The following is a 27470-nucleotide window of genomic DNA, read 5'->3' as shown; positions in this document are numbered from 1 at the left end:
TGTTTCCTAAAGCCCAACATGACGTCTTCAAATGCCTTTTGTCCACAACACAAATCTATTCAGTTTAGTCTCATAGAGGGCTAAAAAAATCATTTAAAATGATTACTGAATTATCAAAATGCAATTAATCGATAAATCAACAATCATCAAGGCAAGGTACTATTTCGTGTGCGTTCACGTGTGAGTGCTCCATACCTCCACGGCGTCCCTGTCCCACGACTACGTTGGGTATGAGGCTGTCTGGATGTTGTCTGAGGTGGGGCAAGTAGAGGTAAATGTTGGGCTGGAGGATCATCTGTTGGCCCGAACCATTTATCAGCTGCCTTATTATTTCTGTCAGGATGGAAGGGGAGAGACAGAAAGGTCACACTCAACAGTCTGGAGATGAAATGGTATTAAATTTTTCATTACACAGTTATAGATTATAATTATATCACAGTTATCAGTAGTATTGTAGTATTGTTGCAATGTGATGAAAGTGGTTAAAAAGTACTGACACTGAAAACTTTCCACCAACTCCTACACTGAACCTCTCAACAATCTGAAATGGCATCGTGTCTTTCAAATGTTTTTTAGAGTTCTTTTCAAGCGTGGTGATGAAACACAGTTAAGAAATATGAAGCAAGACATGTTTGGTGAGATTTATTTAGTTTCTGTTTGAAGCTGACAATGTTGCATAAGAGATCTGGAGAGTTTGGTGAGAGCAAACGGTTATTTGGTTAAACAAAATGTATCTTAGTCTTTAAAATAAGGTTTGTGCTCATTTCCATAATGTTGTCAGGCACTAGCAATGACAATCTGAAAACAAGCCGTAAAAACAAGCAAACACGCGACCATCACCTGCTCTGTGTGCTCTGCAGGTGTGTCTGACAGCACGTCACACTGCCCAGCCACCCTCTCTCTCTCTCTGCCTCCACAGTTATCTTTGTGGTTTGTGGTGATTTAGAGATCTGCTTTGTAAAGTTTGCAACCTGTCAAGCTGTTGCACTGCTCTGTGTACAGCGATGCAGATAAAGAAACCTGTTTACCCACTGCTCCGTTTATCCTCTGTTATCAGTCAATCAACAGCACGTGGTCACGAGGACAGCGAAGCAACAAATCTTGTTCCTAATGACCGACCAACCTTTAAAGCCATCAACTGAAAGATGTTAGTCAAGATGAGACTGTATTTTCAGGCGAGACCTCTTCTTTCTCCGGGAGATCCAGAGCAGTTTGCTTTTACTACGCTGCCTTGTTCACAGGTCTCCCAGAAAAGAAATACAGCTTATACAGAACGCTGTTCCTTGAGTTTTAAGACTGTAAATTTATCTTGGAGAACTCTAGTTTGTGTTACTGTGCAACTTCTGTGTTTTAAAGGGTTAGGCTAGTTCGGATCCTGCAATAACGCAAACAAACTCCAACTGAGAGCCGCAGCAGCACCAGCAACTCTGGTGTTTTTGTCAAAGGAGTCTGGTTGTTCTTGGGGAGAAAGATTTAGGGAACTACAGTGGAAGAAGGTATGAAGTGATGGTGGTGGTGGTAGGGAGGGGTAAATAAGGGCCCAACAGCTGATGTTTGCCTCAGGGACACCTCAAAAATTGAGGCAGCCATGCCTGCGAAGTAATACTGTGTTCCATTAACCTCATAAGTCAGAGCTAGGAATGACATCAAACCTGAGGTGGTGTTCAAGTGAACAAATAGGAAAGTCAAGGTTAGCCAGGTTAGCCATTGTTAGCAACACCTGTGCACTGTTTACTCTAGGTAACACACTACCTGTGGAGATGGTGTTGGTGGCGTTGGTGTTGTTACTGGTGAGGTGGGTGATGTTGGGAGCTTTGGAGATGTTCTTCAGCTGCTCCAGGAGGCTGCTGAGATCCCTGCTGACCTGCCCTCCCATCTCCTCAGCCACCGACAGGCGCTCGTACAGGGTCTGCAGGTCTGGCAGTAGCGCTGAACCTGGAGGCAAACAAAAACAGAAAAGTTGAAACTGTTTAGTACAATTCCAACTGTGTGTTTGACAGCACTCAGACTGCAGGCACAGTTTTGTGAATATACTGGTAATCGCCAGTTGCCTGATTGACGGCTGAAAAATTTGAAGAAAACAATAATCACTAATTTTGCACAAATATTGGTGAATGCCAGAGTCTTTGTGAAAACTATGTAAGAGGGTTTTAAAAAGAAATTTCTTCTTTAGAACGTTTGATAAATGAAGCTCAATGTTTGAATCAACATTAGGGTGGCAACTAATGATTACGGTCATTGATCTGTCAATTATTTTCTCGATTAATAACTCCTTAATTATTCCTGTCACAATCTTGTCAGTTAAAAAAAATTCAACTCTGAAAAAAAGGTCCAAACATGTTGATCACACAGATGTTTTGACCTATTTTTCAAACCTTTCCTGGAGCAATTATTTTCAACATCAATTAATCTGTCAATTTTTTTTTCCATAAAATGCATTTGCATCACTGTTTGCCTTCACTTCTTATGAACTGGCCTTTTGTGCCATCGCCCAGTCAAAATACGTGCAATCTTTATGCTTTCTGGTTTGTGAGACTGAATAGTTGAATGAACAGAGAATGCTTAATTGAGAAGGAGAAGTAGGCAGCTAACAAGACAGGTCATAAATGGTTATTAATGTAAAAGAAACACACTGGCCATGTGCTCAGAGAGTCAGTGTTTATCACTTTATGGATGTAGGCCAAGGATCTCTCCTCCATGCAGTCTGTAATTACAGCTGAGATTCTGCATGTTGACAGGTCAACAAATACAAACCATCCAGATAGTTCTTTCTACACGCTTTTTTTTTGGTTCAGGGCCACAGCCCTCTTGGTAAACAGCTTCACCAGGTCGAGGTAAGAATGGCACTATCTGCTGCCCCAAAAATTGCCAATGTTCAACTATAATTTGTGTGGTGTGGCATTAAATGCACTGCTGAACTCAGTTAATATTTAACCTTTGCAATCTCTTTGCTCTCTCCTGTTGTTTCCTTATCTTTGTCACTGAGGAAATGCTGTGATGGGGACAGGTGAGAGATGCCAGAATCGACCAAATTACATACCAAAGAATATTCTGTTAGTGGCTCTTTTTTAATAATTTTCAAGGGGTAAATACAAAATAGATTTTGCAAGGAAAAAACTTTGTGCCTGACAGTGATGATATGTAAAATCCAAAATGACACTGGGGCGCTGAAACTACAGAGCAGATAAAATATGCACAAAATGCTGCCAATAAACATAAAAAATAAATTCAAAAAATCTGCATTATGCTTTGTAAAAATGGACATATGCATATATAAAATGAATGAACAGACAAATAAATATACTTTTTTAAATACCACGATAATCTAAATGAAAGAATCTCAGTCTGGACATCACAAACATGAACTTAGATCAACTCCCTAAATCAGGCATGTCCAAACTGTTCCATAAAGGGCCGAGTGGCTGCAGGTTTTCATTCCTACCAAGCCGGAGCACACCAGGCTTGACTCATTTAATCACCTGATGTCAGTCTTCAAACAGCTGATTAGTCGAATCAGGTGTGCTGTAGACTGGTTGGATCAAAAACCTGCAGCCACTCGGCCCTTTATGGAACAGTTTGGACATGCCTGCCCTAAATTAAGAAGGCAAATCAGAGCTCATTATGTTCATTATTCAAATTGCCCAACATGCAACCAAGCTTAATCTCGTCTGATCAGCCTATAGATGAGATTTTAATCATAACTGCTGGGTTTCATACAGGTGTTTCCAGCAGACTAATAAAAATCAGGCACAACTCAAGGCCTTGTCTGCCTGCTGCTGCTGTAATGTATGAACACTTGTGATGTTTGTTGACAAGCTTTGCGTCTTTCCCATGTGAAGAAACGTGATCCACCTGCTGCTGATGTGTACATGGCCTGTTGGCATCACAAGTTCAGTATAACTTGTATCAGATACCACGACCTTTCCCTGACTGCCCCGAAGCACACAAAGTGTCTGTGAGATCTTAGTCACGTTCATAGTGTCTATTTCTTTCCTTTCTTCGCGCAGTTACACGATCTCCTCTTTTCCTCTCCTCCTATACACTGATGCTGACGGAGTATAATAGTATTTGAATAAGAATAGAACAGAGGGACAGAGAGACAACACAGTAATGCAACCTTTCCAACCCTTGATAGCGACTGAAGTGGCACTTTGTTGTCTGACAGTTTAAAGCAAATGAAACTTGAGACTGTTTGTTAGATGCAGGATTCCTCCATCTTTTCTGATGTCAAAATCAAACGCTTTTCCAGCATTTTCAAGGTGCATTTTCAGGCTTTTCTTGAACAGCTGTCACTGTTTCCAGCACCTGTAAGAACCCTGCGTGCACGATTTCGACCTATTTAACAAACCGTCTATGATTCCAACTCGCTATTTGGGCTCGGTACTCAGTCCAGTTGGATGCACAGCTGTTTAAGTGTACACTATATTTAGAATATTTTAACTGCAGCCTGCCTTTTCATCCAGGACACTGCTTTGATATAAGTCAAACATGTCTCTCTCCAAAGCAACCAGACTCCTGTAATTTTACCTCACCGACCCCAGGAGCTGCTGGTCTACCGCTGCCTTGATTGGTTTGTTTGTTCATGTTATTCTGTGACTTCAGTGAATCCAAACTCACCTTTTGAAAGCTCCACATTAAGGGAATTTAGGGAACTTGTGATCCTTTTGCATCTTAACAATGCAACAGGTGTTTGAAAGTGAGATTGACTGATGTGCAGAGCCGCATGTCAATCAAGGAAGATGAGGAGTTTTGACAAAATAAATTCTGAGGTTACTAACTAACAACATGTGGTGTGTGTGATATGAAGCTTTTCCACAGCGGCCATGTTGACATTAAACTGTAGTATTAATTAAGGTCCTGTTCCATTTAGTGTAGCAGAGCCTTTCCAGTGAGACAACGGGCACAACAGCAGCACCTGTCTGTTCGTTCTGAATGGACTTTAAATAGTATAATTGGTAACACCTGGGTTTATTCTGCTGTTTCGGATAAATGTGGCTGCTGTGAAAAAAAAAAGGTCTATTGTCTGGAATTTTGGTCACTGGATATTTTGATAGAGCCGAACTGAAGCCTTTTCATGGTTCAATGCTTTTATTTGTGCTTTCAGCAGGTGTTGGGCTATCATATCTGTGTTGCTGGTATCATTTCTAAAACACTTCCAGGGCTCAAAAATAAGGAGTGGCCGCCTGTCTGGGAAAAGGTAAATACTGTACTGGGCTGGTAAATCTAAAGCAATTTTTCATGCAAATCTGGCAGAAAATGCTGTTTTCGGCCCCTCAAATATGGAGACGTCCAGTGTTTCTCTGTTTGTTATCAAATTAAACTGAATATGTTTGGTTTTGGACTGACAAAGCACGACATTTAAAGACATCATCTTGGACTGAAAAACTAGGATGGGCGTTTTATGGACTGAATGATTGATTAATCTGGAAAATAATTGGTAGATTAATTGATATGAAAATAATAATTAGTTGCAGCACTAGATTAAGCGTCAGTCTTTGCTGTTATATTCTAATAGCTCAATTTTTTTAAACTCTCACATTATGAATCATCCAATTAACCTTTATAGATGAGTCATTTCTTGGACACGTTGATCTTCCAGGTGATTTCAGGTGAATACAGGTTGAGCCTGCTGAACTTGAACTACCCTAATTATTGCAAAAATCAATAAAGGAGAGCTTAAAGCCAATTGTCCCTAACCAGTTTGATGTCTGTTTCCCAGAATCGAGCCTTTTTCCCAGCAGCCACATTGATATGAAACAAAAGGGCGAACAAACACTTGACCGATAATACTAATACTAATAATACTAATAATAATACTAATTTAAGTCCAGTTCCAGTTATTGTACCAGAGCCTTTCCAGTCAGTCAACATGCATGATACGTTGTTTGACCTGAATGGAACAGAACCTTAATTAGTGTCACTGGCAATACCTGTGTTTACTCTACTGTTTCAGCTCACAGTGGCTGAGTCAGAGCTGAAGTAGGCGAATCAAAGGAAAAGTTAGATACATCAGAGCGAGTAATGTGAGGTGTTTGAGGCGTTTACAGTGTTCTTAAAGAACGGATGTATCAGACATGCATTACAGGGGTGGCTAACTGTCAGTCAGGCGTCCACCTCTGCTTTGTTAAATTTGATCAGAATGATAAATGATTTATGATCTGATATGACAGGTTATTATCTCAGTTTACTCAACACACATTATCGAACACGCGTGACAAACACGATCCTATCAGAAAATAGGGCTGCAACCGACAATTGTTTTCATAGTCGATTAACTGGTTGATTATTTTCTCAATTAATCATTTAATAGTTGTTTGGTCAATAAAATCTTGCCTCAAATGTTGTTTTTCCAGAAAACCAAAGATATTCAGTTTCCTGTCACAAAGGAGTAAAGAAACAAAAAAATATTCACATTTAAGAAGCTGAAATTAAACAATTTTTACTTTTTTCTTCAAAAAAAAATCACTCAAACTGATTAATTAATTATCAAAATATTAATTTCATAATTGATTTATAATCAATAAAACGATTGATCGTTGCAGCTCTATCAGAAATCTAACTGTCAGAACCACCGAATAAGGCTGTATGAGAAATGGGAAAGAAAAAAGACAGGGAGTACACTTAATGAAATAATGGTGAATGAAAAAGAGAATAAAGCTTCCATATTTATTGGATGGATTTATAACCAAACCTCAAGATACAGCTAATTGTTTTAATCATAATATAACAAAGGAAGGAATATCTGGAATATCTTATTGAGGTAATCCAAAAGTAACGGAAAGTAACATTACTTTAATACTTAGGTTACCCTCTCTACCCTGCTTTTACAACATCAGTAGCTTCTCATAAACTAAATCACATGCTATAAAAAAAAGTTGCCTGGAATCCATATAAAACACAGGAAACGCATCTCGTGCGGACCGCATTTCTGTTTGGGTTTAACAAAGTTTGACAATGCTGTAAATTACAATATCTACATTTTCCAAACAGCTAAACCGTCGGCTGGTACAAACCAGCAAAACACTGTACTAACGGTAGTTCCTGCTTGTTTTCGAGGAAGCAGACAGTAAATTAAGTCAGAATGAGTTTTGTTCCAAGCTAAAAAAAACAAACAAACAAACAAAAAAAAAAACAAAAAAACGTTAAACGTATCTTCCAGGCTACACTGACAGCTCACCTCCATCTCTGGGGACCGATGTAATCCAAGTGACCGACAAAAAACACGCGAAAGCCAGCACACATCCAACTCTGAAGAAGTAAAACCTCATTTCATTTCATTCCTCACTGACAGTCCGTCCGCTGCAGTCTGCCGGCTCGCCGCGGGCTCCCGGCTGCCAGCAGGTGGATGGGAGTGATTCAGGTAAAGTGCAGGTACATGAGATGTGGCGCTATAGGCTCACAGCTGTGACACTAACCGACGTCACAAACAAACATCCCAGAGCCGTGACCAGTTAAATAGGTGTTTGTTCGCTGTCACACACAATCAGCTCGTTTCAAAGTGCTGTTGACCTGCCTGCAAGGTGTAACGTCCCCGCGCGGGCAACAGCGACATCTGCTGGTGGTACACAGGAAACGCACAAACCTCACTCTATAGCTTAGTAGAAACAGAAAACATAATACAAATTCATTCATTTAAATTATCATTATCATTGATTTTAAGGGGAATAAAGAGAGAGAGACCCCTAAGGTGACATCCCCATCACATTTTCTACAAGTTTTAATGATAAACAATTTTTTTTGCTTTGGTTTTGGGTGGAAAATCTTTTTTTTTTCTTTTTTGGTAAATTTACGGTACATTTCTGACGCTTCATATGAAGTCTGGGTGGGCTGTAGTTATTTTATGAAGTTCTGAAGTTAGTGAAGTCATTTTAGATTAACGTGACATTATAGAAAATCGACTCGTTTTCAGTGTGAAACCGTTTGTCATCCCTAACAACATAATACCTATAACATTATTACGATATTGATACGATTGAAAGAAAGAAAGAAAGAAAGAAAGAAAGAAAGAAAGAAAGAAAGAAAGAAAGAAAGAAAGAAAGACAGACAGACAGACAGACAGACCGTGATGTAGCCTACTTATACTCTGATGTTTACCTTTCGGAACAACTGGGGATGTAGCTCAGTGGTAGAGCGCATGCTTTGCATGTATGAGGCCCCGGGTTCAATCCCCGGCATCTCCACATTTTGATCTATCTACGGCCATAAACTGTCCTAGTAGACAATTTTTCATACTACCAGCCACCCATCAATAACTAAAGAGCTTTACGGTAAATATCTAACCCGTGTACACTTCAGCTGCATTACCTACCTACCTAGAACAGCATTTCTTTATCCAGACCATCTGACTGCCACAAACAGGAAAAGAGTGACTTTTTGTTGATTATTTTTCAAAATGCAAAGCAAGGAGGACACAATTTGAAATAATCGTAGTTAGCGTCATCGTAAAATAATCAGCATTTAACTAGTTAGATGGGTGGAATTGACTCAACTGACATTAATACTTTGGAGGGAAGCCCGTGGCGAGCCTTCAAAATAAAAGCGGACAAAGCAAAAACTGATATAAAGCTAAAAGTAAAGTAATAACTTTAACAGTTTTGAAAAACAAAGGTAAAAAAAAAAGCTACATTACAACAAAAGAGAGTTCAGAGAAAAATTAATACTATACAGAGTCAAAGTTTTGCTCTTGTGAGTAGCATAAACTATAACTAACATCTCATTATGCAATCTTGTTTTGTGAAATGATTTAATGTTAAAAGAGGCTACATATAAAAGAAAAGAATGTACATTCAAATCAGCTGGTTGAAACTCAGTTGGTCCCAGAGCTCTCCTCTGGCAATAGTTAGATTTACTTGTGTACATATCAATTTAAAATATCTGTTGCTCCGGATTTAACTTCCTAACAGTAGCCTATATAATGTAGTTAAAGGACCAGTGTACAGAATTTAGTGACATCTCACGGTGAATTCTCAGATTGCAAACAACTTGTTTTAACTTTCTCTTTTAAGCATGCAGGAGAACCTATGGTGGCTACAAAACTCACAAAAAACCTGAAAGGCTGTATCTAGAGGCCGTATATAGTTTGTCTGTTCTGGGCTACTGTATAAACATGGCGGTACAACATGGTGGACTCATGTTGGCGCTCTCTGTAGATATAAAGGGCTCATTCTAAGGTAACAAAAACACAGTAATTCTTCTTTTCAGGTGGCTGAACACTAATGAAAACATACTTATGCATATTATATGTCACTTTCTGCTATATTCTACCAATAAATCCATGCAAATCTTACACACTGGACCTTTAAAAAATTATTTTGCATTGACCAAGTTCAACATTAAAATGCTGCTTTAATACATAAGTAGAAGCAATTAACACCGGCTAATATATAGTATAGCAATATAACATTCTATAAATGGACCATTCTGCATGATCAGTATACTTTTAATACTTAAATCATATTTTGATAATATCATTTGTTACTTCTTTTCTTCATATGATTTGAATACAGTGCTTTTATTTGTGATGGAGGGTATTTATACTATAGCATTCCTACTTTTTGAGGATTTTAATTCTTCCACCACTCATGAAATTCAGTTATGGAGTCGCACAGCAGTTTGGTGCAAAATGTGTTGCCAAAATGTTGTCTGTGGTATTCATCACCATAATCACCTGAACTGAAAACAGGAAGAGGGGTGATGGAAAATCTGTAGGAGTCAGTGTAGCTGTAGCCAAACACTTGAAACACATGCTATATTATTATTCCAGTACTACCTCTACCGCTGGCCAGCCTCCTCTGCTGAGAGTGATGTCAGGAGGGAGGAAGATGACTTTGACAGACACTGTGGTTCGTTATCTTCACCGAAGGCTCAGTGAACTGATGGCGCTGTCCGAGGTAGGTGGGCGTGTTTCCAGGGCATAAGTGACAATATGGGCTGTTTTTTTTTCCTTAGATGTCTGTTCAAGTATACAGCCAGTGATATAATTAAATGTGAGAAAATATCTTCTTTTGTAATTTGTGTGAACTACCCCTTTAATATTTGCTCTCATCAAAAGCAAAAACATCACAGTATCTTTTCATAAGTGAGCACTTTGTGGTGGGCTTCTGCTTAAAAGAAACTGTTATGCTTTGTCATATATGTAGTGTTTGTAATGTTACAACATCAGATATTCATAGTAAAATGTGGCCAAAGTTGCAAATAATTAAGTAACTGTATGTTAAACTAATCCCTGTGTTTAGGTTACATCTTTTTGTGTTTTTCAGTTTGTTATGTCTTTTTAGTCGTTTTTTGGCTTATTAAGACTTTTTCATCTTGTTACGTCTTTCTTGTCTTGTTACGTTTTTTTTTTATGTTGTTTTGCGTCTTGTTACATATTTTTTTTTCTTATGTCTTTTACATAGTTTGCATAGTATGTCTTTTATGTTGTGTTGTGTCTTCTCGCATCTTTTTTATTTTGTTACATCTTTTACATTGTTTTTGTTTTTGTTATGGCAATTTCATATGTCATTTTATGTCTGTCGATATGCACTGATAGATACACCAAGGAATTGTCTTTCTTTCTGTTCCATCCATTTAGGTTGAAGTCTGTGTAATTGTTGAGAAGGCAGCGCACAATGATGCAAAATAAAAATAATCAAAAACTTCACTCAAATGAATTAAATCTAAAGTATCAAGCCTGTTTTGAAAATGTCAGGAGTAGAGAGTACAAATATTTGTGTTAAAATGTGGGGAGTAAAAGTAACAGTGCATAACTGGTCCTGTTTACATCACTAATTAAGAGGAAGAGCTGAGAATTGACTAATTATATACACAAGGCTGTGGTGATGCACATCATCACTGTCCTCTCAGCTCTGACATCCACACCAGTAATCACAGTTTAACACTGCTCTCTTTGTAGAACTGGAGCCTTGACCCCTCTCTCCTCCACCCGAAGCTCCTCTGGCGGTTTACCACCATCTGACCAGCAGCCGCCACAGGTCAGCCTCGTCAGACCAGCGTCAGGGTGAGCCATTGTCAATCACGCGTTTATCCACCAAAATAGAATTCTAGTGGAATGACTGCTCATTTGTTTTTTAGTGAATTTTAGCAGAGAGCAATGTATACTGGATATTACATCAATTTTGTGTCTATTTGCAGCTCTAACCTCAAACTATCTGAGAAAGTGTTGGCCTTTCAAACCCTTTATCAGTCAAACTGTAAGGCAGAAGTATACAGAGGGATCCCATGGGTGCAGGACATCAGAGAAGGTCATTCAGAGACATTAACAGAGACACCATGCAGTCCAAAAAGAGCATTTTTGTTGCTATGGATAACAGCAAGATGAGCCCCACAGAGTCCCAGACACACAGCTCCATTCATATATTTACAGAGATCCCCACCCGAGCCACCCACCCGGCATCCATCACCCATTACCCCAAGCAACCTCTGACCTGTCCCAGCAGCTGCATTCAACAGGAAGTCCCCTGTTGTCACGGTGACAGAGGAAACGTTTAATTTCCATTTACCCTAGAAACTTAGAAAAGTCCGCAAAACACCCGCTGCACCCACGCTGCTGCTTGTTAAAGGTGCCCTTTCGAGTTTTCTTGTAAGTAAATAAAAGTCATGTTTACTCATAGTATTACTGACCAAACAGTCTATATTCATTCTCTTGAAGCTCTGTTTTGGTCTCTACCAGCTCCTGAGAAAAATATCTCCTCAGTGCTGCACTGCATTCATCAGGTACATTGTAGTTACAAAATTTAATGTCTTCTGTTTGGTGTCAGACAGGCAACATAAAGTCAGTTTATCAGAGGTTTTTCTCCAAAAAAATGTATGTAGTAACCTACAATATTACAGTGTACCTGCACTGGCAGATGGGGCTTCCTTTGTGTGTTGTCACATGTTGCCCCAAAGACAAGCTATCAGGCTAACTGCACTATTAGCCACCCCTAAGAAAACACATACAAGTCTGGCTAATTTAAGTGAGAGATCCGTTCCATGACTGTGGCTTATAGGAATCCCTGCTCGGTAACCATGGCAACTCATACCACTGAACTAGCCTGCTCTGTGGAAAGCTAAGTCAAGTGTAATTTAGCTGCGTGTCAAAGAACGTGCAATGGGTGAAAACAGACCCACAAAAGACAGTTCTGTCAAACGACTGCTAGCCTTAAAGTTTGCGGTGTGATGAATCGGGGAGTGACACATGGTGACCGATAGACCTAATCAGGATGTGCACCTGGGTGTCTGCTTCATCGTTTCCAAAGGTATCCATTTCTGCCCATCCAGACTAAAATGCAACCTGGAGCATTGTTGTTATTGTTAGCAATAATTCCAAGAATATATGCAGACGTTCACAAGACAACACATCAGTGCCGCACTGATCAAGCAGCTGGACGAGCGGTGACACAGTCTGGGGCTTTTATTTTGACAGGTAGGAACAGAAGGTGTGATTGTGTGATAAGCTGCGACTCACTCCATTTTAAGTGACAAACGGTTGCCGTCTTGTTCAGACGACGAGACCTGAGCGTAACATGGTGCACATGGGAAAGTTTTGCCGTTCAGTGTGGCCTCTTTGCAGATTGTTTCTGCAGGCACGATAATTTTTGTTAAAATATAACTTTAAAGTTACAGAAAGATATTGCTGTGTTTTGCAACTGGTAACACTGCCTCAGTTTGAAAACCTAAATACGCTCAGCAGCATTTGCAAAAGTCTCCATTTTAGGTGTCCTAAAATGCTGGGGTATAGTGGAAATTAGGTGGACATGTAGCAAAATGTTTATAAACTTTTTAAAACAAAAATATAGTAATTTGGTTTTAGCCTTAGAAACACAGTTATACCTTCTACTTGCTCCTGAATTGCATCAGCATTAACTGGAAACCACCCGGCTCGCTGTGGTGGACACTGGACAAAATCTTCTGTCAGAATGTCCGTGACAAATGAAGTAAATCTACACTCAGGAAAAACAGTTGAGCGGCTCAGAGAGGGCTTGTTGAAGAGCATCAGTCAGTCACTGGATCTGCCTGCAGGTTCTGCTACAGAAACACATCAGAGGAATCAGGTTTCCTGCAAAAAAACACATCACAGCAGCTCTACATGTGTTTTCACTATCAGCCATTGTCCCGCCACAGACAAAGAGCAGATTAGATGGAACTTAATGATCCCAGTGGGACGCTCCAGAAGCTAATAGGAGCAGGACCCAAGAAAGGAAATAAAGAGTATCATAACTGACGTGAATCAGCCAACAGCACTATGGAAAATATGAACTAATGCAACAGCAGGGTTGAGAGGGTTACTTTAAGGTTGTATTCTGATACAGTTACTAATTATCTGTTTAAAATGTCGTCCGTAACATAATCCAACTATCACCATATTTAAGTAATGTAACTTGATTACTCTCTATTGAGAAGAGATGACGTCCTCAAATGTCTTATTTTGTCCACAACTCAAATATATTCAGTTTTCTGTCAGACAGGAGTAAAGAAACGATAAAATATTCACATTCAAAAAGCTGAAATCAGAGTTTTGATTTTTTTTTTTTCAAATTAAAATGGCTTAAAGCAATCAATTAATTAATCTTACTACCTAGCTGAAAAATAATGTTTTTGTTAACCTTTAAGCCAATGTTAACTAGTAACCTTTTTGGTTAACCTTTTAGCTAAGCTTACATAGCAAACAATCCAATGTTTTGCTAACTTTTTAGCTAACGTTAGCTACCAAACAATGTAACATTTTAACTTTTTTAGCTAGCAAGCAAACAATGTTTGTCAGCTTTTTAGTTAACATTGGCTAAGAAACAATGTAATGTTAAGGAATGCAGAGCAAGCATAAGTTAATAAATATCCTGACGTTTTTTCTTTATTGTCAAAGAGGAATCAAGAAACCAGAAAATATATAGAATCTGAAATCAGAATTTTGACTTTGTCTTTTAATTAAAAAATAACTCAAGACAATATTAGAATAGATGCAGATTATTAGTTTTTATATTCGTTGTCAGGTTTATTAATTTGTCCAGCTGTTCCTTCCTTTGTTGTGCATAACATATGGATGCAGCTGCAGCTGTGATTGCACAAAGCATGGTAGTATATTGTTCTTTATTTTAAAACTGTAATCCCTCTAGTAATCCCCATATTTACAGTATGTAACTGTAACCTGATTACATCTATTTTATCTGTAACTGTAATGGAATATGGTTACCTTTTTTGGCTGAGCACACACACACTTTTCTTACACTCTTTTCAGTCTTTCCAACCAGTGACTCCTCTTTGTGTTCTCTGCTTTTTGACTTGGACTTTATTGCGATGAGCGTCTTCATGGAGAGAGTTTACTAGAATGATTCAGGAGAGAGGTCAGAGTGGGTCACCCTCCAACAGTTGGTCCGATGGCTTAAACACAAAGAAAGAACACGAGAGAAAAGGAACACGGATAGACGGAGAGACAAATCTGCTTGTCTTCATTTTTAGTTTTAGTTTTAATCCTCACATTAAGAGGATTGTGTGTAAAATGTTAATGCCATCATGAGAGAAGATACACATGAACATGCAGATGTTGCACACATGCAAACACACACGCATACACAAAATCTAAAGCCATCTTTTCTGTGTAACACTCGCTAATCCTCCGCTGGGTCAAACACAGCAGGATTCCAGACTCAGAGTGCCGTGCACAGACTAATTGTTATAATTTTAGAGCAGAGATATGAAATAAAAACATTTAGGATTTTCATATAGGTTTAATATTTGATGATGGATGTAAAGACAGTGACAGACCAGAGAGTGAGGCAGGGATCAAAATCTTCTTAAGTGGGAGAAAGAGCTGCAAACATGCAGGGCTGCATTTGTCATGGCAGTGTGGCAGTGGGTGGGGTGGAGGTTGGGGGGTGGGGGTTGTAGGAGCCGGGCTTTGAGGGAAGAAGCAAGAGAAGAGAAAGGACCCATCTGTTCCTATAGTGTCAGATAAAGAGAGGAGAGGGACGGAGGCAGAGGAGGAGGAGGAAGGTAAGTGTGAAAACACTTCATCTTTCTGTTCTGTTTGAAGTGAATTGTTTAAACTTCACTTGTCGTGTTTAATGCTGTGTGCAGTTTATCTGCTCAGCTACATTTGTCATGTAAGTTTACGTGGTGCATGTTGTAGTGAAAGGTGTTAGACGCTGGAGGACGTGGCCAGATGGAAACAACATTGCATGTGTCAGCGCCAATACAATCAGAATTACTGTACAGCTGCAGCTGATACACTGACCAGGCTTCTGTGCAGCTATTTCATCTCAAGGGACAAAGGAAAGAAAAGTTTTAGAATCTGTGCAGGACAGTGGCAAGGATTTTAGAAATAATTAAGTCACATGTCCAAGTCCAACCCACCTTAGGAGATTTTTAGCAGACTCAAAAAACAAGTGCAAAATAATACTGTTAATTATTCAGTTATATTGTCTGTGAAATTTATTTTACATGACGCTTGGAATCATTTAGATTTAGCCAAGATTTAAATCTCATTTTTATAGAACTGCCTTGCCCTAAATCTACTCAAATTGAAATATGTTGCATAAGGAAAATTAAAGAATCAGCCCATAAAGGTCGGGGCTGCAGTGTCCTCAAGCCACGGCCACAAACAGATAATTTCTAATCTTTGTCACTGACTGATGGTTGGAGGGTTACGTTAAAAAAAGATGTGTTCTGATACAGTCACTAAATATCTGTTAAAAATGTAGTCAGAAATGTAATCCAAGTAGCACAATATTAAAGTAATGTAACTTGATTACTTCTGTTACTTTTGGACTACCTCAATACAAAATATGGTGAAACTGTTTCACCTAATATCAGTGTTTTTTTGGCCGCTACTAATGATTATTTTCATCATTTGACTGTTAATTGACTGGAAATATGTGCATAATAGAGGAATATTTAACTTTTATAAGCATTTTCTATCTGTACCATTTGAGCTGCAAATTGCGAATGCATCAAGTTTCCCCGATGTGGGATCAACAACGTTTATCTTATCTTATCTTATCTTATCTTATCTTATCTTATCTTATCTTATCTTATCTTATCATTGTTCACACTTTAGATCTGGTACCCCCAAACACATAATTGACTGGTAATAAGTGCGTAATAAAGGAATAATGAACTCAGTAAGCATAATTAGTGCATAATAAAGAATGTATTAATAAGAAACAATTAATAAGCATTGTTAAGTTTCTTAGAATTGCTTATAAATGTCTAGCAATAATTAACTGCTAGTTAATTTAACAATAAACAGGTTTATTATGCTATTATTAACACTTATATAGCCTTATTAACACATATCAGTGTTAATAAGCATCTTATGAGGGCCTTATTACCGATGAACTAACACTTATTACAGGCAGCTTAAATATAAACTGTTATCTCAATTCATGTTTCAGTGTCTTTATGACAGAAAATCCAGAACAGTTTGGTGGTACGGCGACACCACACTTCCTTCTTTTGCATGAATGCATATTTAGATTAGTAGGGGTAATTATGGACATTTAATTTAGTAAGTATGCTATTAACATGTCACTCTCAAACTTTGAGTAAACTGCAATAAATAGTAGTAAGTTTGCATTAACTACTGCAACTCCTTATTGGCAGGCCTCTCCGCATGCACGTTCAAACCAGATGATCCAGACTGCAGCGGCACGTCAGTCAAAAACAGCACGTCACCCCGCTCCACTGGCATCTGGCCGCCGCCCACATCAAATTTAAAACACTGACGCTCACCTACAAACCAGCAACTAAAACTGCTCCTGTCTACCTGAGCTCCCTCATTCAGGTCTACGCTCACTCCTGCTCACTGACAGGTGCCTGATTCAACCAACACAACAGGGCCTGGTCTGTACAACTAACATTAGTGGTAGGTCTTTGTAGCTAATGTTAGCAGGCGGTCTGTGTAGCTAACATTAACAGGTGGTCTATGTAGCTAACATTAGTGGTTGGTCTGTCGAGCTAACACTAATGGTTGGACTTTATAGCTAATGTTAGCAATTGCTCTGTGTAGCCAACATTAGTGGCTGGTCTTAGCTCTAAGTGATCCTTTAAATTCGATGCTGAGTTCTTGGATGATGGCAGTATTTTCACAGCTGAAGGCAGAACTGTCACTGTCCTGTGATGTTGTTTCTCTTTTATGATTTAGAGACAAAATAATGTTGAAATTTCCAACCAGTGAAGCATTTTTCGTTAGAGGCCTAGATACTGAACTCACTGTAAGATTAGACGTAGATCAGAGAAGTGTTGTGAGACTTTTGAAGTTTTGTAATGTGTGCGCACTCTATGCAAGTTTTCCCCCAAAGAAATTAGCAATCAGCAATTTGCTATTTATTTCACAAAATTAGATTAGTTCCTTTCATTTGAGGGAGAATGTTTGTTGGGTTTTAACAGTCTAGCCCTTTTGGCTTCTGCCCTTTCCTCTCTTTGCTGCTTTAATCTCATTACTTTAACACTGTCCACCTCCTCCATTCATCCCTCCCTTTAATCCTTTCTTCTCTGACCCCCATGCTTTAACTGAAACGGTATACCCTCTAACTTAATTAAATGAAGCATCTTCTGACTGACACGGACACACACTCACATCCAGCAGTGTCCTGTGCAGCAGTCAGCGGTGCCCTCCCCTCTATATTTTATGCTAATCTCCCTCCATCTTCTGATTGCATGTGGTGTGTCGTCTCCCCAGTGGGAATACAGTATGGATGTTTCCCGTCAGCTTCATTCACGGACTGTTTTGGCTCATTCATGCTGTTGTGACACTGGATGTCCTGATTGTGCAGTGGGAGAATTCAGTCATCTGACCAGGAATTATTTGCGCCCACAAAGCCAAAGCAGGTTAAAGGCACTGATTAAATTTATTAGTGCGTTTTTTCTTTTTTAGTTTTAGTGAAGACACTGGAGATAAGAACCTACTGACAAGCTCCTCCTTTATATTTGTATATGTAATGGAGGGATGTTAATGGGTATTTACAGAAATCCAAAGAGGATTTAGATAAAGATTATTTTTCATGCCAGATTTTGGGCTCAAAATGTTGTACTTGTAATGTCATAACACAGGCATTCCGAAAAAAGAGCGTTCAGTGGTGTTACTAGTCCTGCCACGTCTATGATGAGATGTGGTTGAGTTAGTAACTTAATTAAAGCAGCTACGATCAATATTCATGGATCTTTATTGTCAGTTTCAGCTCATTGTTTAGCTGTCCATTTGCAATTGTACCATTTTGTTTCACTCTCACTGGTCTCTGTGCTGTTTCTGGCCACAGCAGAGTAAAAGCTCTATAAACCCGCTGTACACCACCTGCTGAGCAGCAAACAGCAAACAGACACAGCTATGGCTCTTTTCCATATAGAGCTGGCCAGGCTCTGGCCTGTCAGCCCCACACGGCAGGGGTTTGCATTTCCATTACAAGAGGGCTACCTTGAAGGTGTGTCTTTTAACTGAAGACAAGCTCGAGGAGGTTCAAGTCGAGTGGCTGTAATGGTGGATAAACCGTTCATATGCATCACAGCTGAAAGCGAATATGAAACAGTAAAATAATGCAGATACCTGAAAGTTCAAACTGCGACACAGGAAAGAAACTAAACTTCAATACACAAAGATTCTGTTAGAACAGTGGTGTCCAACCCTGGTCCTCAGGGACCCCTGTCCTGCATGTTTTAGATGTTTCCCTGCTCCAACACACCTGATTCAAATGATCAGCTCATCATCAAGCCTCTGCAGAAGCCTGATCATTTGAATCAGGTGTGTTAGAGCAGGGAAACATCTAAAACAGGCAGGGCAGGAGTCCCTGAGGACCAGGGTTGGGCATCACTGTGTTAGAAGCTACAGAAGTACTGAAAGCTGAACATAACGAGACATCTGCCTCTGTGCTCTACTGCACACACAAACTCAGCATCACAACACTTGCTCACCCGGGGGGAGAATGGAGGCTCATCACGGTATCACCGCAGCCAGCAAGACATCACCGCAGCTTGCTTGGAGACGGGCTTCAGAGTAGCCTATCTCGTGCGCGGCGCAGCTTGGCACGCTGAAAGTGATCATGGAAATGCAATGTGGTGCTGTATGGTTTGGCTCGGCATGGCCAAAAGCGCTGATGGAAAATGCCCACCACAGATGAGATGGTGAACAACGTGGAGCATTTAGCAGCTAAACAACCAGATATTCCTCTCAGGAGTTAGTGGAGACCAAAATAGAGCTAAAATAGAGTGAATATTGGAATCATTTATTGCAGGTCGTCTTTGTCCAGTGGAATTTAAGGCTCCAATGACCTCCTTTAACTGTCCCCTACCCCTTAGCAATGTGTTGAGTTCCATGTAGTTTACCATGACTTGATTATCTGTTCAGTTCTGCATCAGTATGGTTCAGTCTAGTCAGTTAAAATATCTTGATTAAGGTTTAGAAAGATTGTTGCCATTGATAAAATAAGAAGGATTGCCATGAGGTCCACTGGGTTGGGGTTCTCCGGGTTCCCACACCATCAAAAACATGTATGATAGTTGAATTTAGTAACCCTGACCGAGATGCTGGCTTAGAACTGGAGGCTTAGAACTGGAGGTACAGTAACTGTATAAGAACATTTTAGACAAGGGAATCAAAGACAGAAGAGTCAACATCATAATGAGAAACACCCAACAATAAGAGGAAAAAAATGACCAAAAAAATAAAAATTAAATAAAATGAAAAACACACCACAAGGAACGTAACAAAAAAAAATAAGAAACAAATTTTAATGTAAAAATGTACATATTGATTGCTGCAGTACCACTACCACTCTAACTTGTGGAGAAATTGAATCTGTTTTTGTCTACGCTTTTTTAAAATTTTCAGTGTTTTTTTTTTTTTTATTTCACTCCAGGGATAGAAAATCATCACTGATGCCAATGGATTTACAAGTGGCATGGAAGTTTTCTCTAATGTGAATATTTCATGCAAAAATATGCAGCCAAGATGAAGACGTGGATTGTTTTTCTGTGCCTGAGCAACGGATGGATGCAAACAGCCTCCGCTGCTGCTGTGACGCCTACACCATCCTCTGCACCGGTGACACCCACTGAAGATGAGAGCACCCAACTGGTGGTAAATAAACAGGCTGAACATTTGTGCTTTGTATGCTCAGCCATCCATCCCAGCATTGATTCTTTAACAAGGACCGTGATTATTCTGGAACCTTAATCCAGTGCAGGATTTCGAGGAGATGTTTTGGCTTCACTTTTAGGGAGCTGTCATATCGTCCATTTTTATACAGACAGTAGTTTAGATGCAGGGCTGAACGTTTTGACAACCATCTGTTCTTCTCTGCTCATAGGATTGGTTGACGAAGTATGGCTACCTCCCACCCCCAGACCCCTCCACTGGTCAGCTGCAGGCCTGGACAGCTGTTACTAACGCTGTCAAGGCCATGCAGAGGTTTGCAGGCCTCAAAGACACTGGAGTTGTAGGTGAGGATTACAGGCAGTGTGCTGTGAAAAGCTGTAAGACCCAACAAACTGATGCTTAGGCTCTTTCTTCTGTGGTGTGGTGTGTTCAGATGAGGAGACGATGGCGTTGATGAACAGTCCACGCTGCTCCCTGCCTGACCAGGATGAACCGTCCAAATCACTGGTCAGCCAAGAGGGGAGAAACATGAAGAGGAGGAGGAGGAGGAGGGCTATCTCCATGTGGACACGCAGGAACATTAACTGGAGGTTGGATAAGATGTCTTCTCCCTTTACCAGATTATAATCTGGTACCAACTAATGAGTTTTTGTATTTTTAATCACAGTAGAATAGTGAATTTAAGACGGTTTCCACCCAACATACCTGCAACTTTTAGTCCCAGGAACTATCTTTCAAGGAATTAAAAGGTTCCTACGGCCCACTGTTGTGTGCGTTCCCACTGAGGTCTGAATTGAAGTGCAAAAATTGGCAAATAAGTCTGCTAACATAACATAGCAATGTCTGCATTTACATCTAATTTTTGTGTGCAAATCTTCAACAAGGACCCCTTTTGTTACCAAAAAACACTTAAAAGATATTTTTAATATTATTCTTTGAGGATTTTATTATTATTTAAGGATTTCTATATATGAAATATATAAATACTGTGACCAGACATTTTACTTTGCAGCAGTCCCCACAAAAGCATGCAAAATAATTCATGTCTAGGCCCAAACATTTCAAAATGTAGTTTTTGAAAAGTTTAGGTCCAGCCAAGAGTTCGATCTTTTAAAATGTATTTTCCAGCATAATCAAAGAGCAAAAATCAAAACCTCCCCAAAATATTGTGTTGTCCTGATTCTCAAGAATGAGTAAAATATATACGACTGCTCTATAAGGCCTGGACTTCCAAAAGTTCCTAGTCCCCGGGCAAAGGTCCTGCAGTGGGAATGCGGTTTTAGTGTTTTACAAACGCACATTTATTGGCTTCAAGTCACCGTCTCTTTCTTACACACTCAGACGCTCTCTGTTACATTCTTAGGTTGCATTCATACCCCTCCTCTTCCCATCTGTCCCGGGAAACCATTCGCTCACTGGTCTTCTATGCTTTACGAGTGTGGGCAGAGCCAACACCCCTGGAGTTCCATGAGGTTGGTACACTCCTCTGATGCTGCATTAATTACATATGGGAAACCCAGTTCAGAGCCACGTCAGGACACTAGCTGGGCACAGTAGTTTTCACCTCCACCTCTCTTTATTGCCCTCTGTCTTCAGGTTGGCAGTCCAGAAACAGCGGACCTACAAGTAGACTTCCTCCATGGTTACCATGGTGATGGCTATCCCTTTGATGGTGCAGGTGGTGCTGTCGGCCATGCTTTTTTCCCATCAGACCCTGCCCGGGCAGGAGGAGTTCATTTGGATGCCGAGGAGGAGTGGGCCTTCAGACAGCCAGGTGGAAACATGTTAAGAAAACCTGTTGTGCTGTGATTGGTCACTGCTGCTGCATTCTGATTGGGTGTGAGCGTGAGCATAGACTAGCACTTAGGAGAATTTTAGCAAGAAAGTTGTGGTAGATTAATGGATCAAAAACAGGACTAGTCTTTGTGTCTCGTGTCAAGCCAAATGTGACTTTTTTAGACTTAGTTGGCTTATTATTTTCAGTTTTGAGTCATAGTTTGGTTAGATTTAGGAACAAAACTACTTGGGTCGTGTTAGGAACATTTTATTTTGAGTCGGTTTTTAAAAAATCTGAACATTACCAGTATGTAGTTTGTTCTGTCCAAGAGCTCCATCTTGTGGTGTGTAATGAACACTGCATCCTTTAGGCGACTGCTGGGCTTTAGGCCAAATCAGACAAAGCCTCTGTCACAATCACACCCGACTACAAGTGAAAGATAAAATTGGGTATTAGAACTACACACACCCACTAATCAGCTCCTCATTCTCTTCATATCTCTGTCTTTCTCTCTTGTCCCCCCTCAGCCTCTGAAGGTACTGATCTGTTCACAGTGCTGGTCCATGAGTTCGGTCATGCGCTGGGCCTCTCTCACTCCTCATCCCGCCACTCAGTGATGAGGCCGTACTACCAGGGTCCTGCCGGAGACCCTCTCCACTACAGCCTGGGAGCACAAGATCTGGAGCACATCACCCAGCTCTACGGTACATAAACATTTCTCGCATCCAGCTGTCCACCATGAGAAATTTAAGGAGTAAAACATTTCTGGTCACATGATGATTAATCCTGATCCCAACTGGTATGTGAGGATGCATATGTTTTAAAAAAAATTGGCCAAAGCTCATGATTCTGGATGAGAGTTGGAATGTGGACGACTTTTTACCACGATGGTTTGATTCAATGCCAATCTGCCTGATGATGTCAACTCACTCCCAACCCTTTTGAGATAGTTTAAAGGCCCCCAAAAGACATAAAGTGGGTAGATGAGGACAGCTGTTGACCTCTGGGGTGTTATAGAGGAAGTGCAGACAGAAAGTGCCATTTGTTGACAGTTTTATCCTCCACATTATGCCCAGATGCTCGTGTGAAAGCCTTGTATTGTACCGAATCAAAGGATGAGAAGCAGGAAATTCTGTGTGATTAAATGTGTGACAAGAGTGGTTCTTAATTCATTTCGGCTGTCCATAATGTCATGCATGCTTCCTCCAGCCCGTCAGCAGCTCCTGAGACAGACAGCTGTGTTCATATATGCATCAGCACGAACTGCTGCCTGAGATTTGTATGTCTCCACCAACCAGTGAAGTTATAGTTTACATCCATGGGATTTAATATGGAACTTACTATAATATTGACCTGTAACTTTGAGGGAATTTAATAAAAGATATGCAGTGTAGTTTTTAGCTAAATGGAAATTGTCACTACACATGTGTGATTCCCAGTGAATAATTTTAGATCATGCTCACTGGTTGACCTCTGACCTTTTCGATATAAAATGTCATCACCTCATAATTTTACTATTATATATCTGGGTGTAATTTTGTCATATTTAGTGTATGTGTGCACACATGAAGGTGATTACATGATCCCCTCCCAGCTTTGGCCTGGTGAGGATAATAATTGCATTGCAAAAGAGAAAAATGCTGTGCCGTTTATGAGCTCAATGACCCATGAATATATATTTTTATGAGCTGAGAGTGCCGTCGCAACCACTACCACTTGTACTTTATCTTCTCTGCCTGCATAATTATTGCTTCATCATTACTGTCAAGAGTTTCTTGCTGCTTTATTGTCATTAGCTTTAAATTGATTTTTGATTTAGGTAAAAGGAACCAGCTGCTGGCCACCGACGCTCCTCGCCTCGCGCCTGAGCCTCAGTTACGGCACAAAGGACACCACCATCTTCACAGACATGGGTATGACTCACACGATAATCGTTACAGATAATCTACTTTATTCTCAGGCTGAAGCCGTTTTGTATGAATTTGTTTCACTGTGCTTTTCAGTGTTTTCCCCACATCTTTTAACAAATGCTAAACATGTCAGAACAGGATTATTTACAGATCAACAATATGCATTAAATTAGTGTTCATTTTGCCACTTTTAGATTAAGTCCTGAGGTCAAAAGTCCCTATCAGTTTTAGTCATATTTAGTCATCCTCATCTTTTTTTATTTTGAGTCGGGTTTTTAAAAAATCTGACACTTTCATCAAAAGATAAGTTGACAGAAATTTTGCAAACATTTAGTTTTAGTCAAGACCACTGATATGAATAAGGATGGATGACGTCTCCACTTCCTCCCACCTTACAAAAATGAGTCCAAAGTATCCCGTAAACAAGTGATGCGATCTTGTGCCGGTGATGTCATTAGGAGTCAGAGTTGCAGTATCAAGGTCTCGCCACATGGCCGGCTGACAATCATGACATGACACCCCCATTCAACATCAAATAACTAATTGAAACCAAACTGATCAGACAAATTAAACTTGATCAAACACCAGTGTGATAAGAGCTACCAAAAACAGGAGCCATTTTGGGCAAATTTTATTTGATGTGTACTTTGATTTTTTTTGTTTGGCACATGGCCCATCTGTTTTAACCAGTACATCTATACATTCAAATTTGGCCATGTGGTTAATAGCATGTTATTGTTGCTTAACATGATCTTTGAAGGTAATTTTTGATTTAATCCAACCAGATGAAGGCAGGAAGGTCTTTGAATGAGTCTCACCGTGTGTTTTCTCCCTTCAGCCCCTTTGTTGATCGCTGTAACACCACTTTTGATGCTGTGGCGAGGATCCGTGGAGAGACGTTCTTCTTCAAAGGTCTGAATACATCAGGAAACGACATGTTAAATTAGAAAATGAACATTAATAACTAGTTTGTGAAGATGAAAGATGTCTGGTTAGCAGGATCACTTCCATCTCTCTTGCCGAACCCTTCCCTCACCCTCCAGGTCAGACGATGTGGCGAGTCAATGGTGGCGGCTTGGTGTCGGGTCGCGGGGTTTCCGTCAGGAGGTTGTGGAGGGGTCTGCCACCTGATCTATCTCATCTTCACGCTGTACTGGAGAGACAGTCAGATCATGCCATCATCTTTATCAGTGGTAAATTCCAATAAAGTCAAAATAGTATGAAGGTTACTTTATTTTGAAATCATATCCCATATTGGCATTTGAATGTTTTGTTAAGTGAATCAAACTCAAAACAGAAGAAAACTTACTTTAATGGACTTTAAACTTTCACAGTTTTTGTCCAACTTGGGCTTTGACAGTGAATTATCCAGCACTGGCTATTTTTGCCTTCATGCTGTCCATTTTTATGTACTTATGTACTAGCTTTACCTTGCAAGGCAGCTGGATTCGCGAGATCATGAGATCATGCAAGAATCCATCTTGCCAGGCTTCAAGGTTATTTGTTTGTGTCTGCACTAAAAGTGACGTCCTAGGAATCAGCGTCCTAGGAGGGACCACTGGCAGCTACGGGCAAGAAACATCCATGGAAGCAAGAAACATCCATGGAAGACAAATAGTTCATCCAATCACCTGGTTTTGTTTCATCTTCTGTTTTCAGTTCACAACTTCTGTCCCTTCTACTCTGTTTATTATATGGAACATAGACTATAGACAGTCTGAGTCATGTCCCCTCCTGTGTTCCCATGGGACCTACTGTCAGTAAAAATATGGACGGTAGTCTGTGATGAGAGACAAATTATTTTGTCTGTGTCATGAATTACACATATGATGTCTGTTAATTAAAAAGTCTTCAGATTTTTTGCACTTTCATCACCAACAACAATCTGACCGTCCCTTTCACAACATTGTAACAAATGAGACCTGTTACTTATGTGACACTGTGGTACGGAAACACAGAGACATAGTTTCAACATTTGGAGGGAGAAAATCATAACGCCACTCATGTGACTTATGCTTAGTCTTTCTTATTACGTGTCTGATTCTTCAACAGTTCATCATCAATCAATATATTTTCTAAAGCATTATCACTGACCAGCCCCACCACTGAATTTTTTTTATACAGTAAATGTGTGGTGAATCAGCAAACTGTCATGTCTTCCTACAGGTTCCCAGTTCTGGCTGTTCAGGGATCTGTCCCTGCAGGAAGGCTACCCTCAGCCCCTGTCTGCCCTCAGGATGGGGGTGAGCTTAGCTGGAGTAGATGAAGAGGAGGAGGAGGAGGAGCAGGAGGCAGCAGCAGGGAGGTGGGGCCTGGTCTGGGACCCAGAGGAGGGCCCTGTGTGGGGGAACGTGGGAGGCGCTGAGGACGAGAGGCAAGAAGACACCTGGACTCAGCTGCTGAGAGAGGGAGTCAGTGGCATCACCACAGACAGAGACGGTGAGGACAGGAGTCATGATTGTATCTGTGTGTCATGTTAGATCTGTCTGTCCCTGTAGGAACCAAATACTGTTGGTTCTCACTTTTTTAAGGGTTCACTTTACTACATTTAAATGGGAGACAGGTCTGGACTGCATGAAGACCATACTATTAGCCACACCCCACATACAGAATGTATCTTGGCATTGTCTTGCTGAAATAAGCAGGGGCATCTCTGAAAAAGACTCCAGATCCTGTATCTACCTTTCAGCATTAATGGGGTCTTCACAGATGTGACAGTTACCCGTGATGCCATGGGCACTAACACACCCACTTTTGAACTTAGCTCTTGTCTCAACTCTTTTGACACATGCAGGCATCAAATTCAAAATGAGTGTACATTTACAAAAAACAATAAAATTTACCTGAACATTAAATGTCTTGTCTTTGTACGATATTCAAATGAATACAAGTCGAAAAAGGATTTCCAAATCATCGCATTCTGTTCAGATTAAGCCAAAAAGATAATCAGCAGAGGTAAGAAAGATAGTGAAGCTGCTGTCACTGTTAAATACAATAAAATGACGTTATTAAAGCGCTGCAAAACATTTAAAAGCATGCAAGTTGTGAAAACTCCTCTTCCTCTTCTCCAGGCTCTGTCTATCTCTTCAGAGGAGACTCCTACTGGAAGTTCAGCTTTCCAGGCTCCTCACTGCAGGACGGATACCCACGATCCTCTGCTGCCGACTGGCTGGGCTGCACTGACTCCTCCTCGTCCTCAGATGTGGTGGACGATCTCTCCTTGTCTCTGTCTCCCCCTGCAGGGAGACAAGAGCTGAGGGAGAACTGGCGGGAGGGGAGAGAGAGGGAGGAAGCAGCAGGGAGGAGGAAGGACCGTGGGAGGGACGGACACGGAAATGAACATAAAGATGTACAGGACAGAGGTTCACACATCTGGACACAATGTACTTGCCAAAATGGAGCTTTCAGTTGCAGGACACCATCATTTATTGCTGCCTTGCTGCTGTTTACATGGACACTGGTGGTTATTTAAAACTGTCTTATCAAGATAAATGAGAACAGAGAGAAGCAGCTCATCTGTAAACACTCACCACAAGATGAGAACACCATGTGTGCTCAGTATGTGGCTGGATTCGGTGCCCATTATTCAGAGAAAAAACCAGTGGACTGAAAGCCCATTTGTCCAACAAAGAAAACATTGCTTTGAAGGCCCTTTGCTCTGAAAATACACACTCCCTGCAGTAACACACTAACCCTCTTCGTAAAAAATACAGGGAAA

The 27470-nt window shown here is 40.3% G+C and overlaps 2 protein-coding genes and 1 non-coding gene across 3 annotated transcripts in view; 2 read left to right on the top strand and 1 right to left on the bottom strand.

Moving 5' to 3' along the window:
- Positions 1–7374, bottom strand: part of LOC146326584 (alpha-1,3-mannosyl-glycoprotein 4-beta-N-acetylglucosaminyltransferase B) — a 30553-nt gene extending 23179 nt beyond the window's left edge. The window contains exons 1-3 of the mRNA XM_084718847.1: positions 7178–7374; positions 1753–1935; positions 196–333 (exon numbers count right to left, since the gene is read on the bottom strand). Of these exons, the coding sequence (XP_084574973.1) occupies positions 196–333; positions 1753–1935; positions 7178–7268 (412 nt within the window). The 5' untranslated portion in view covers positions 7269–7374. The remainder of the gene's footprint in view (positions 1–195; positions 334–1752; positions 1936–7177) is intronic.
- A 734-nt stretch (positions 7375–8108) lies between these two features.
- Positions 8109–8180, top strand: trnaa-ugc (transfer RNA alanine (anticodon UGC)). The gene has a single exon. It is a non-coding gene; the product is annotated as a tRNA-Ala (tRNA).
- An 11649-nt stretch (positions 8181–19829) lies between these two features.
- mmp17b (matrix metallopeptidase 17b) lies at positions 19830–27224 on the top strand. Its single transcript, XM_084718368.1, has 11 exons — positions 19830–20047; positions 20277–20409; positions 20499–20655; positions 21429–21537; positions 21662–21839; positions 22370–22546; positions 23662–23755; positions 24591–24664; positions 24796–24945; positions 25919–26191; positions 26824–27224. Exons 1-11 carry the CDS (start codon positions 19898–19900, stop codon positions 27222–27224), a joined length of 1896 nt encoding a protein of 631 aa, XP_084574494.1. The 5' UTR covers positions 19830–19897.
- Positions 27225–27470: the final 246 nt, after the last annotated feature.

The sequence above is a fragment of the Lutjanus erythropterus genome, chromosome 5, assembly GCF_056507025.1.
Source record: "Lutjanus erythropterus isolate fLutEry1 chromosome 5, fLutEry1.hap2, whole genome shotgun sequence".
Lineage (NCBI taxonomy): Eukaryota > Metazoa > Chordata > Actinopteri > Lutjaniformes > Lutjanidae > Lutjanus > Lutjanus erythropterus.
This window is presented reverse-complemented; position numbering and strand designations above follow the sequence as displayed.